Raw genomic sequence first — 13,203 nt, forward strand, 5'->3', positions numbered from 1 at the left:
TAGCTGTTCTAATGGGAGGGTGGGAGAGAAGAGATGGAGAAAGGGAGGTACTGAATTTAATTGCATCTGCAACTGAAACTAAATTTGTTCACTACTAAGGTTCATAATTCTATCCAATTAGGTAGGAGACAGATCTTCTGAAGTAATGGAACACGATCCCTTTCACCCCCAGCCACACACTAACTTACCACAGGAAGTATTGATTGTGTCACGAAGTTCTGCATACTTCCACTTACTAAGATCATGCTTCTTAGTACCAGCAGCAGCTTTTGTGGCTTGAACTGTAGGACCCCTAGAGATATTAAAAAGTATCCAAGGTAGACAAAGGAAAAATATGAAGAATTGGTAGAAACAAGATAACAAACAGGTTCTGTGATCAAACATCTAGAGATCATATTACATTGAAAAAACAATGGTCTAAGATCTGAATGCAAAAAATAAAGTAAAATTCAGCTTTACCTTCCAGAAATATATCACATCTTCACTGTAACAAGTTGGAATAGTATAAAAAAGGAAGAAAACACTCAAGAAGAACAATTCTGATCCCAAATCTAACCTGAGTAAAATATTCTGTATGTATTTTGTATCCTAAACATGTTTGCTTGCTCAGTTGCAAAGAAATTAAAATAAACTGCAAGCAAAAGTTGCTGAAAGTCTGTGCATTTGACTGTTCTTTTGCTATACCTATTACTCCATACCTATGCATATCCTTGATAACATCACTAATGCTGATGCAGAATAAAGGACAGCAAACAAGTGAACAGGCATATAAATTTTAAGTTCCATTAGCTCAAGAAGGGGAAAATGTTTGTGAACAGATAAGAGAATTAAAAGGTAATACTCTACTTCAATTAAAAGAATTGCCATTCTTTTAAAGGTGGAAATGTTTTATTCTAACATGAGAGAATAATAATTCACCCTTCGCCCCAAATTACCAGTATAAAAAGAAAAAAAATTCTACACTAAAGCAACTTTAAAGCATCTATCTAAAAAAAATTGCTATAAGCGATGTAGATGACAAGAACAAGAAAAATGTACTGTACTGTTCTCATAAAGGATGATAAACGTGGGATGCTACAAGTTAGTATTAACTATATAAGAACCAGGAAAGTGCCAAAATAAAGTAGCATGAATGCATTTGCTCAGTAGGTTCAAATTCATCATATCTACAGAGTATCAGGGCAAGTCATCCAGTGTGTACATAGGGGGAAGGAAGGGGCACATACAATAGACATACAGGAGGGTTTTGGGAAGAGGCTAACCCAACTTTGCATAAATGCAAACTAGACAAAAGATTACTCAAATAAATCAGTCTTCACGACAGCACATGTAAGGCAATCAAATTTAACATCCTCTAATAAACCACCATTACTTGACTAGGAGAAACAATAATAAATATAATGTTTTCTTTATTTTTTACTATAACTTTGATTATAGTAGGGAGAAAAGTGCTTCCTCCATATTACTGATTATCCGGTGCACTATCAGGACACAAACTTAGACTGTACCAACACCAACTTTGGTGACTATCTCATATTACTTAACAATTCAGTGACAGACAATTTGGGCAGCCTCTTCTAAAACCCATTCCCAAGGTAAGAAGCAGATTAAATTAATCTTTTAGCCCAGGTAAGGGGTAGGGGTCATTTATCTGATGATGGTATGCCACAACACCAGGGCTAGGAGTTTTGGGGACCTGTTGAGGATCACATCCATCTCTCTCCTCCTGTTTCTCTGTGTCCCTCTCCCCAGTCCTGTCTCCTGCCCCTCCCCAACCTTGCAGAACCTGCTGGAGCTGTAGTTAGCTGCAGTCGGTGGGTGTCAGTGTCAGCTGTGGATGCTGCCGGTAGGTACAGGAGCATGGACATAGAACTTGCCAGCAGTATCCACAGCTGATGCTGACGCCCTCCTGGCACAGTGGAAGCTCCCGCCCAGAGCCCCAACCTGGTGGCATCAGCTGTGGACCCAGGCAGGAGATGCTGCTATGCTGGGTGGGTGACGGCTTCAGCTGTGACAACAGCCAGTAGGTTCCAGAGCCCTGACACAGAACCTGCCAGTGGTGTCCACAGCTGATGCTTCTGTCTGCCTGGCGCAGCAGCAGCTCCTGCCTGAGACCACAGTTGACAACACCAGCAGGTTCTGGGTTGGGGCTCCAGGTGGGAGCTTCTACTGTGTAGAGAGGGCAGTGACAATGACCTTTTTGTAAAACTGTGTTTCTAGTAAAGGCTCTGCAGGATTGCAGTATCACTAGAGTGCATGTAATGTCATGTGTGCTATTAAGATAACAACTGCAACTTTACAGAAAAAGTAAAACTATCTTGAGATACTAATTTCAACTTGTTGCTTATAAAGTTACGTAAATTCTCCACAAGCTGAAGGTCAGACCTCTCTCTAAATTTGGGGTCAGGAAGGAATTTTTCCCCCTAGGCAGGTCTGCACAAGGATTAGCCAGGGTCTTTACCTTCCTCAGCAGCATGGTAGAAGGCTGAATATATTTCTATTGAGAATTTTGCCAAAGAAATGGGGGAACCAACATATTACTGTCCTGAGAAGCAGAGGGAATACTACAAGGACAATTGATTGATTTAATCAAGAAAAAACAATATAGGTAGCTCTATTTCTGCAAACATGCTTGTTAACAGTAACTTAAACATAAGCTTAAATACAAATTAACTTTGTAGTTTTCACCGCTTAATGCAACATTAAGCCAATTATGTCCATTCTCCTGTGTACCTACCAATTTGAAGTAATAATAGCCTCTGATATGAATAGATATTACTCATGTGACTAGTTTGATATAGCAACTGTATTCTTAATCCCCTAACAATAAAAGCTCAAATACAATTCAAAGCCTCTGTCCCTGTTGCCATTACAAGAGATGAATACAAAATATGTAAGTCCAGTATCACCAGGGAAACAAACTGCCAAATGGAGTATACTTTTAAATATATATTTTTTTTAATATATTGTTAACAATTCAATAGGTTGCCTATAGGACATTAAATGTTAAAATTAAAACGTTAAATGTAATTTCCACTACAGAATGTCTAACCTCCCTGAACTGCTTTTCTAACAATTCAAAGAATTTTCTTTATTTAGCAACACCAACCCACTACTTTAAGTGCTCCCTGCATCATTCAGATCAATAGAATTGGGCCAAAAACAACTCTGCTAAAACAAGTACACTTCAAGATTGTTAATCCAGTTGTAGGGCTTAAACTTTCTATTACAGAACTATTCTTTGTTTTTCTACATAGCTAAAGGTCGCCTGGCAGTTATAAGAAAATCATCCTAATTGACACAGTCTTTAGGATGGTATTCAGTTATGCAAGTTAAGTCTTAACAAAATCACTGAAAAAGCTGGGCATTGGATAAAAAAGAAAATAGCATCTTTACAGTTTTGGGCCACTTTTTTTTTTTGGGGGGGGGGGGGAGGAAGGAAGGAGCACACAGCATCTTTGCTCCAGCAAGACAGCTCAGTTCTTCTGTCAGTATTTGACATATCCATCTGTATATATATGGTGAAGTTACATGCAATACTTTGACCATGCTAAGGGCACTCAAAATGCTAGCATCTGCATGTTAAAGCTTGTTAAGGGTTAACTCTGGGCTGTGCTACCTAGATCATATTAGGGTAACTTCAATCTTCTCCATGAAAATAAAACAAGCAATCAGCAGTACTCCAGCATCCCAGCCCTTCCCCCTACTCCACCCAGAGCAGAGACAGGTAGCTCAGGTGTCCTGGCTCCCAACAATGCTCATGCTTGCCAGCTCTCTAGCAGCAAGTCAGAGCTGTGCAGGCAAGAAAATGTATTACCTACTCACAGGAGGTTCCATCTTTAACTCCACTCAACCTTCCACAGATTTAGTATGGTCTAAATGTAACTTCACCTAAAATACAGACTGTATACCTGTGCTTCCTTTGCTATCTTAATTAGATACTGGGTTCTCTTTCATTTCTTTTCTGATGGACTTCAAACAATTGTGTGCAAAATTGCTGTGTTCACTACTAAGGGCACTAAAACTAGAAAATGCAACAACAATTGCATGAACACCCTGAGTTCATATATACAGCATAAATCCATCACAAAGCAAACTACTTCCCGAAGTTCTAAATTATTCCCTGTGAATTTTTGACAGTGCAGGCCATATTGCTGCTCCTTTCCCACAAGTGTATAGATGATCACTTTTAATCAGCAGTTCAATAGAGTATAATTTTATTTACCATAAACAAGTGCTTTTTCCTGCATTATCCTTTAATTTAGCCATGCTTATAAATCAGCTACATTAAACTGAGACCACTGAAGAAGTAATGTCTGGCATTTTTATGTTTGGTGTTATAGAGTACATCCCAGAGGGATGTAACAATCGTGTAAGTCTCAAATCTTGATTTTTTTTTTTTTTTAAACAGAATTGTCTCTGGAATTAATTTCTTAACAAAAGCTACTTATTTTTACATAAACATTATATGTGTTTAATAACAGTATTCTAAAGTAAGTATGTTTCCTGTAAATTTTAGAACCTGGTCCCAACATAGTATTCAGATACAGCAGGAAAGAAGTGGCTTGTAGAACATTATCTGTCAAAGTTACTCAAAGAAAAACCATAACTGTACAGTTAACTGATCATTTCCCTCATCCCTCCCTCATTATACAATCAAGTAAATGTCACTGCAAAATAATCAGCAAAAAATAAAAATAAAAATCAGATAATGATTATGAATAGAAAATATATTCATACACTAAATCTCATCCAAAAAGAAAATATTTTTTATTTTATTGAGCAATTAATAGAATTCTTTATTTTATATGAATCAGCCAATTTCAGTTGATTATTTCCTTTTACTTAATGATTGAATTAATTTTAGACAGTCTCTTCACCCACCTAGACAAAATTTCTGTCATTTCTTTGGCCATTTGTTCCCTATAAAAAAAAAATTGATAAGAAAATATTTTATTAAAAATTAATAAGGTCTTTCATGGCTCTGATGTCATCTGTTTAAGAGGTAGTAAAAACATGCTTTTTAAAAATAATATCCTCTTCTAAAATGTATATTGTAATAATTATGTACTTATTTTTGTCCTTTTCCTATTGGTTTGTTAAAACTAGATATTGAAATTATTTACAATAACTTTAAATAATTCTTATATTTAAGCAGAATGTGAGATATGAAATATTAAAAATTAATTAGAAAGTAAGTTTTCCTGATCAGAGAGGGACTATTACAGGGGTGAGCAGGTAGAAAAATTAAGAAGCAATACAATTTTTTCTAATAATGGGATTATTAAAGTAAGAAAGTAGTATAGAGCTAAATAAAAAAAATTGTCATACGCAGTCATTTGAGGCCTTGTTCCATTGGTTCTGTAAATAAAAGATACTTAGGTTAGTCTGGTAATTTCCTAATTAGCTTTCTGACAATCTGAAATGTGAAGAGGCCAATTCACTGCAACTTTTCTTTCTCACCCTCTTCTAACTTGTAATGATTTTTTTTGATCCAGGCTCAGTATTAGACAGGTTTATTTTTCTTTAGGCCTTCGCATTCATATACCAAGGAAGCTTGATTGAAAAAGTTAAATAAATTTGATTTTTAAAAACAGTGAGTCTATTTTATATCATCATATAAAATAGTGTAGGATTTACTTAACTTGTAAATAATCAGTTAATTTTTATCTTTCTGTATCAAAGACTCATGCAATAGATACCAATTATGCATGGCTGAATACAATTTAAAAAATGTAGAAGAATCCTTTGCAACTCCTACAACAGGCCAAATGATCCTATCATCCAATCTGTAAAAATAAACTTCAAACTGAAGGCAATTGCTACAGTATTGACCATGTATGCCAATATCCAGAGTAATCCACGCATACTGAATATAAAGATATGTTAAACAGACATTAAAACATGATCTCTCTCCCCAGCAATATGAAACAAAAATAGCTCATCCAAAACAGTAACCTGCCCCAATGAAGTGTTCTAGGTATGTTTTGGTAACTTATGCTGTATCAATCAATGGGATAAGAAAACAGGATGGAAATTTATGCATTTGCCTATCCAAAAATATTAAATATTTACTATATATTTCTGTTCACTTATACCAAGCCATACTTCACTACCTCCTTATATATACTTATCAATGTGGGAAGATTAATATGGATAAAGGATCCAGCATACCAATAAAGAACATATATACAATAAATAAAAAGGTAGAGTCCACTGCCAGTATGACTCATTGTCTTTTCTCTTAAGAACATTATGGGGATATTTTGAAGGAAGACATTGTTTACTATTCCCCCTTATGATTTATAAAATCTGAAATGCACAAATAAATGAAGGTAAAAAAGCAGGAAGAGAAACTGAGCAGATGGTGCTCATTTTCAAATAATCAATGACCACATATCAATATCAAAGATTGTTTTCAATGCGGCAGGATGAAAGGGTCAATGGGAAAACGAAACCATATAATGTCATACTGTTGCATGTCCTTTGACTAAAATAGCTCAATGCGCTGGTTATTAAAACTACATTTTCGCTCATGTCAGAGTGAAAAAGTGAAAAAAAATTGTTTGGAGAAATCTAGCGCAAAATATTGTAGAATGAAGACTGTCAGCTCTTGCCACAGGACTACACTGGGGTCTCAAACTGGACTCAGACCACACCAGTAGATAATGTGCCAAACGAGTCATAAAAGTGTTCTACATAATAATATGTAATAAGGAAGAGGGAGGAGGAGAACAAGAATGTTTTTGTCTGGTTTGTATAGTGTCTTCAATTGAATGTGTGGCTGGTTTGCCATTTTATGGCATCTTAAATTGGGGCATATATAGTACTCTTGTCAAATATTCTGCATTTAACATGGTAATTGCAGCATAAGTATAATATGTAGACAGGGCCTCAGTCATTTGAACAAACATTCCACTAACAAGTGGCAGCTCTTAAGGTGATAATTTAAGAGCTCCTTCGTAGGAGGAGCTTGTCTGGTGTAAGGCTTCAGTCATGGAAGGAGTGGGCAAGCAAAACCACCCAGAAACAGAAAGGGGAAGTTGACTCCTTTTGGGTGCAGACAGAAGTAACAATTTTTGCCCAATCTGACCACAGAAAGCAGTCTACAGCCTTGATCAAACAGAAGTGCAGGGCTGCAGCCCACTGTTACTGGCCAGGACCTGCGTGCACACACCTGACCCTGGCCCATCCTGCACCCACTCTGGACTCAGCCCAGTAGAACAGACCAGCTGTAAACCAGCTGAAACCCATGGCCACCGTCCTAATCTGGCCCACCTCGCACCTGCTGCAGACTCACCTAGCAGTGGCAGCGGTGGAAACAGCTGGACAGAAGCTGCTCCTTGGCATGAGGGAAAAATATCACTTCCCCTTTGCTGCTGCTGGACCCTTCTGGGCTCCAGGCTGCCACACAGCTTCTCTGCACTGCCACTGCTGCCATGCTGGCAGTGACAGGAGCAGGGAGAAGCTGCAGGGTAGCCCGGGCATAGGGTCTGGGATGCTGCAGCAAGTGAAAGGCAGGAGCTGCTTTTCCCCTGCGCTGAGCAGCAGCTTCTGTCCAGCTGCTGTCGCTGCTCATTGTGGGCGTGTGGTTGGGGCTGTGCGCACAGGTTCCAGCTGGTTCGCTCTGGCCAGGGTGAGTCTGGAGCAGGTGTGGGGTGGGCTGGGGTCAGGGCTGGGGCTATGCATTGTTGATGGTAAGGAGCCTCAGGGCATGTGGACTCTGGACTGTTATGGGGTGGGGAAGAGAGATGCTGACCAGCCTGCAGCAGCTTTCTAGAACTGCCTATGTGGCCCACAGGCTCAAATAATTGCCTGCCTCTTCCCTAAAACAAGCTCCCTCTCCTCCATTTAGTACCTCCCATTCTGAAACAGGGACAGGCTGGGAGAGAGGAAGAGCTGTTGCTAGGGAAAACCAGCTGAAGGCTCACAGCCAACAGCTAGATTTCCCTCCCACTGGAATCAACAGTGAACTTCTGTTTGGTCCAGAGGACCATTGTAACTCAGAACACTTCCTGCAAAGCATTCTGAGTTACAGCAGGAAGCTGCACTTGTGTGTATCCTTTATTTCAGGGAAAAAAGCACCATAAGCAAATACTCCCTCTCTCATAATGAGGGCAAGGCTGGAGAACTATGAAATATCTAGAATGTCACACCTTCCCAGACCATTCACTGTGATGTAGGTGAACTATGCAACAGTGCACCCCACAGAACAAGAGAGAAAAAGCCCAGCTGTCGATGTACTCCAAGGCCCAATGAGCAGGGGTAAATAACGGGATATGTATACCATCAGTTGCCCCAACAACATTGGAGAATCCATTCATGACATCTCAGGGATTAGGGAAATGAAGAAAAACCAAGGTAAGCACTTCCTTGATGACAGTGCATACATCTTGCATGGCCTTGATGGTAATTGATTTGCCCACACCAACTAAGTGGTCATGAACTAGTGGCAGTCAGGGCTGCCACCTTCCAAATGGTTGCTCCTACCCATTTCTTCAGTGCATGTTGGTGATCCACAACTCTGGAGTCAGCCCACTGTGGACTGAGTAGAAGTTTTTTGTTCTTTTTTAATAATCTTGAAATTCTTAAGCCACTGCTTATCATCTCAGGTCTGCAGTAATATCCTCTCACAGCAATACAAGCTTGACAACCTTGAGGAGTATGGCAGGTAATACTCTCAATTTGGACCTGAAGCAGGCTGTCTGCATTAGCACCATAAATGTAGTCCTCCACAGTTTTTCAGTCATGTGTCTATAAGGCAAATGTGTGTCTTCTCAGAGACTCTATCAACACATTCTGCTGCTACAGAAGACCACCAAGCTCAGTGCAACCAATATGTGAACCAGAGAGGTTTGCTACCTAAAAAGTCTGCACAGTGAAGCACAGAGAACTGACAGGACCATATGGCAGAAAACAGGTAGCGCCTGTAGAAGATTCCTTTGACTGTCATCCATATTTTTTTTTATTTTGTCTTAATGTTAAATCTCACAACTGGCATGATCTTTTGCCTGGCTTGAAACCAGCAAAAGTAAAGGCCTTGGATTACGTCAAGATGCCACAAGTTATGTCGAGATGCCAAATGGCAAGGCACTGCAACAGTCAAACTGCGTAATCAGTACGTTTGGTCATGGTCATACATTCATTTTAAATACAGCATAAAATGTTACCCTTGCATAACATCTGGTGTATGTGCAATGCATCTAGGCTCTCATTAGGTAGCTCATGTTAACATACAATCCCTCCAGTAAAAAAAGTTATATGAAAATCAAAAGAGCAGGAATGACAAAAACTTGACAGAACTATCAAAAAAACTTCTTTTTGGAGCACTATATCTCTTTTTTTGTTTTGCTTTGATCATCATTTCCACAATAAATGTGTCAGCCATATCAGGGTGCATTCCCAATTTCATACTTGGGTGCAGCATAAAACAAAAAACTAAATTCCTTCTCAGGGAGGGGTTTACTTTCTAAAAAAACCTAATTTATATTATGCTACTGGGATTATATGAGTAGTACAGAGAGTATGCTATTATTGCTTAGCATTGAAAATAATCCCAGCACTCACCTTCAATGGGTTATATAATCATAATTTAAATTGGCTACAATCCCTGTCAGGATTTAATAGGAAGAGAGAAAAAATACTGCTTTTCTCCAAGCCAATTTCTTACAGAACCAAAGTAATATACTTTTACTAAATTACAGGGAAAACAACATGCTCACTAAAATTATATTTAAGTAAACAGTTTTTTTCCCCCAAGATATTTGATAACATATGGAAATATTTTCCAAATAAAAAAGTAATGTGGAAACACTATTTTATTTTGCTTTGTTAATTAAAAACCATGTAACACAATAACTCTTACCTGCGCAATCCCAAATCCATCTGACCCTCATCATTGATGAGTTCTGCCTCACTCTGTGCAATTCTCATTGCAAGTTCTCGGTCACGACGTTCCTGTTCAAGAACTGCCTGTTTCTGGGTTTCTTCCTCACGCTGTCTGGCTAGTTGTGCCTCAATTTCAACCTGCATATAAAGAAAAGTGCTCTTAAAATGCTTCATAGCTTTCTTGAATTCACTTTTGTGGTATTATCACCAATCTAATAACTTTTTGTAAAATTTCTCTCTTGGTAAGAATAATACAAAATGTACTGTACTAAGAGCATTACAGCGTAGGCAAAATTCACTTATAGCTTAAATTGTAATGTCACCTGTGATTTGCCAAACATTGTTTTTATTCAATCAAATACACAAAACATCTGGATGGTCCATTTTAGACAGGTATTAGTAAGACCTTCAGAATTATTTAAGGAGTCCATCCTGCCTTCCACTGGAGTTAATGGCAAAACCAATGGTTTAAATGGTGCAAGGGTAGGATTTCATTGTATTGCTCTGCAGCAATTCATTGTTGGAACAGGGAGCCTGAAAGCCAGAGCCTGCGTGCACACCAAAAGCCATCTCGGCATTCTACCCAAGGCTATAAAAGTTCAACATTTCAACTGCAATCAGTTACTTGACAGATATCCAAAAACTGGCACAGACTATACATGGACAGCACTGGAGAATGGTCGGCACAGATGTGTACATACAGTGTGGTTGCATATACCATTAATCGCTAAGCTGTCTTCCTCCCCCATGCCAGAACTTCTCTCTGTAGATTCCTATTTTAGATTAGACAGTAACAGAACTCACCAGAAAGAGAGATGCCAACTTATTAACTATATACAAACTAAAGATACATCTTAGTGAACTGGGATTCTGTTATGGGTCTATAAAGGAATGAATGGCTGAGAGTAGAAGTATAAACAGGACTATGCATTGCAGTTCTCCAAATCTTAGGCACAAGAAACACAATGCACCCAAATCACAGAAAAAAACCTGTAAAGCTAGCTAGTAAATTGTTCTGTCAGTTATTCACCAACTTGCCTCCTTAAAAGATAGTTTAAATGGATTAAATTGTAACTCTGGACAGAATTTTTCCCTTGAATTTCTCCTAAAATACTTTGGGATAAACTCTCAGAAAGGCTTGGATTCTACATTTTAAAGAAAAAAAAAGGTTAGCTGCCATTTGACAACTAGAGTTAGCTGCTATTTGATGTAACGGCCTGGCCATATTTATTATTGCAACAGCAGTGTTGATTGTCATGACCTAATGATTGTGTGCGCGCTTCGGCACTGCAGAATTATTTCCCGCCACATGGAGCTTTCTTTGCACGTTGCAATTCTCAGCTGCAGAGAGGAAAAACCCCGGTGCAAAGGAGTTCCCGCCACCCGTATGTAAATTTGTTCCCCATTATTGGCTGTTTCTAAATTATTCCCACGTGGCGGCTAGCGATTGGCTTGCTAGCCGTATAAGAGGCTTGAGCAGTTTCCGCCCAAGTCGGAGATCTCCGAGAATCTCAGGAGGATCCTGAGAACCCCGATTCCGAGAATTCCAGGAGAAATCCGAGAGAATTCCGGCAAGGAGTCCATGATTACCTCGTGGATTTCTACGTATATCTTGGACCGAATGGTGGTTTGATCAGCCATCAAGAATCTCTCCCCGTCACCGCACGATCCCTAACGTATCCCTGCCCTGCGCGCTCGTTGCGAGTCACAGCACGGACTCTCATATCGGTTCAGAGAGTTCTCATCATTCGAGTTTTCTTCTTTCCTTCTATCTACAACTGTAACCAAGCAAGTTTTCCTGCCTGCACCGCGACCATCTATGGTGTAAGTAAAATAATCTTTAATCAACCTCTACGCGTCAGTGCCTAATTCTAGTCCACCGTGCCGACTTCCCTGGCCCACGTGCCCGGGCTGCTGGCCACAGCCCCTCAGCCCTGACATTGACCATGGTGTTAACTCAGGTGTTAATCTAGAGCTCCATTTTCCACTTAACACACAGATGAAACCTCCTAGTTATGTAAGCCGCATTCATTCCATGGTTTTGCTTAATATTATTACAAGGGTCTAGAGAGATGAAAGGATGAGTCTATCGGTGCCATGGGAATGAGGACAGAAAGACGAATGAAGGTCAAGCAGAGTTGGGCTGGCTGAACAGCCTCAGCAAGTTTGAGAAAAACGCTCAGATGATATCAATACTCATCGAAAAATCCCATCATCACTAAGCAGAGTCCTGCAATTCCCGTGCTGTTACAACTGCCTCTTAGTTCCTACTGGAAGTGAGCAAAGCAAGGAAAGAGTCCTTTGCTTTCAATGGCTGCTCTTCCCTATCAGGAAGCCTGAGAAGATTAAGAGATAAGAGTAAAACTGTAATGTTCCAACTCTGACATCACTTCGGGGAGATCGCTGGGATGAGAGAATCCAACAGGTCTGCCCTTGTTGCGAAGAAGGCTAACGGCATACTGAGCTGCATTAATAGGAGCACTGCCAGCAGGGAAGTGATTCTTCCCTGCTATTTGGCACTGGTGAGGCCACATCTGGAATACTGTGTCCAGTTTTGGGCCCCCTACTACAGAAAAGATGTGGACAAATTGGAAAGAGTCCAGCAGAGGACAACAAAAACAGTGAAGGGCTGAGACACAACTTCTGAGAGGCTGAGGGAACTGAGTTTATTTTGCCTGGAGGCAGCCTTCAACTACCTGAAGGTAGGGCTGTGCAAAGCTTTGGTCACTGATTCAATTAGTGGAGATTTGATATCTGAATCTCCGAATCTGAATCGAATCCAGCTAACTATAGGCACATCAGCCTGACTTCTATCCCGGGGAAGGTCTTAGAAAAGTTTATTAAAGAGGCCATCCTTAATGGACTGGCCGACGCCAACATCCTGAGGGATAGCCAGCACAGGTTTGTTGCAGGTAGGTCTCGCTTGACCAATCTCATTACCTTCTACGACCAGGTGACCTATCACCTGGAGAAGGGAGAAGGATTGATGCTATATATCTTGACTCAGAAAACTGGATGTTTATCTTGCTGGGATCCTGTGACCCTAGCTGACTTCCTGCCCCTGGGGCAGGGGACTGGACTCGATCTTTTGAGGTCCCTTCCAGCCCTAATGTCTATGAAATCTATAAATCAAGAGACCCTTTAATCTCTCCGAATCAAATCAGAACTCTCCGAATGGATTCAGAGAGATTCGACGATTCAGACATAGACACAGCTTTATGTTTTTTCTACATACCTCAAGATACCAGGCAGCTCATGAACACTAAGATGGTGAGGTGGATGGAGCATTGCACGGGAGCACGGGGGGGGGGGGGG

At 40.0% G+C, this 13,203-nt stretch overlaps 1 protein-coding gene across 6 annotated transcripts in view; it reads right to left on the reverse strand.

Moving 5' to 3' along the window:
- Window positions 1-13,203, reverse strand: part of MYO6 (myosin VI) — a 190,440-nt gene that overhangs the window by 15,110 nt on the left and 162,127 nt on the right. For 3 of the 6 annotated variants that reach the window (XM_006020468.3, XM_025200086.1, XM_006020469.3), the window contains 4 exons: window positions 9,866-10,026; window positions 5,332-5,361; window positions 4,885-4,923; window positions 189-292 (listed from right to left, as the gene is read on the reverse strand). In XM_006020468.3, coding sequence (XP_006020530.1) covers window positions 189-292; window positions 4,885-4,923; window positions 5,332-5,361; window positions 9,866-10,026 — 334 coding nt within the window. The remainder of the gene's footprint in view (window positions 1-188; window positions 293-4,884; window positions 4,924-5,331; window positions 5,362-9,865; window positions 10,027-13,203) is intronic. The other 3 variants (XM_006020472.3, XM_006020471.3, XM_006020470.3) reach the window with 2 other exon arrangements.

This window comes from Alligator sinensis, unplaced genomic scaffold (assembly GCF_000455745.1).
Source record: "Alligator sinensis unplaced genomic scaffold, ASM45574v1 scaffold37_1, whole genome shotgun sequence".
Lineage (NCBI taxonomy): Eukaryota > Metazoa > Chordata > Crocodylia > Alligatoridae > Alligator > Alligator sinensis.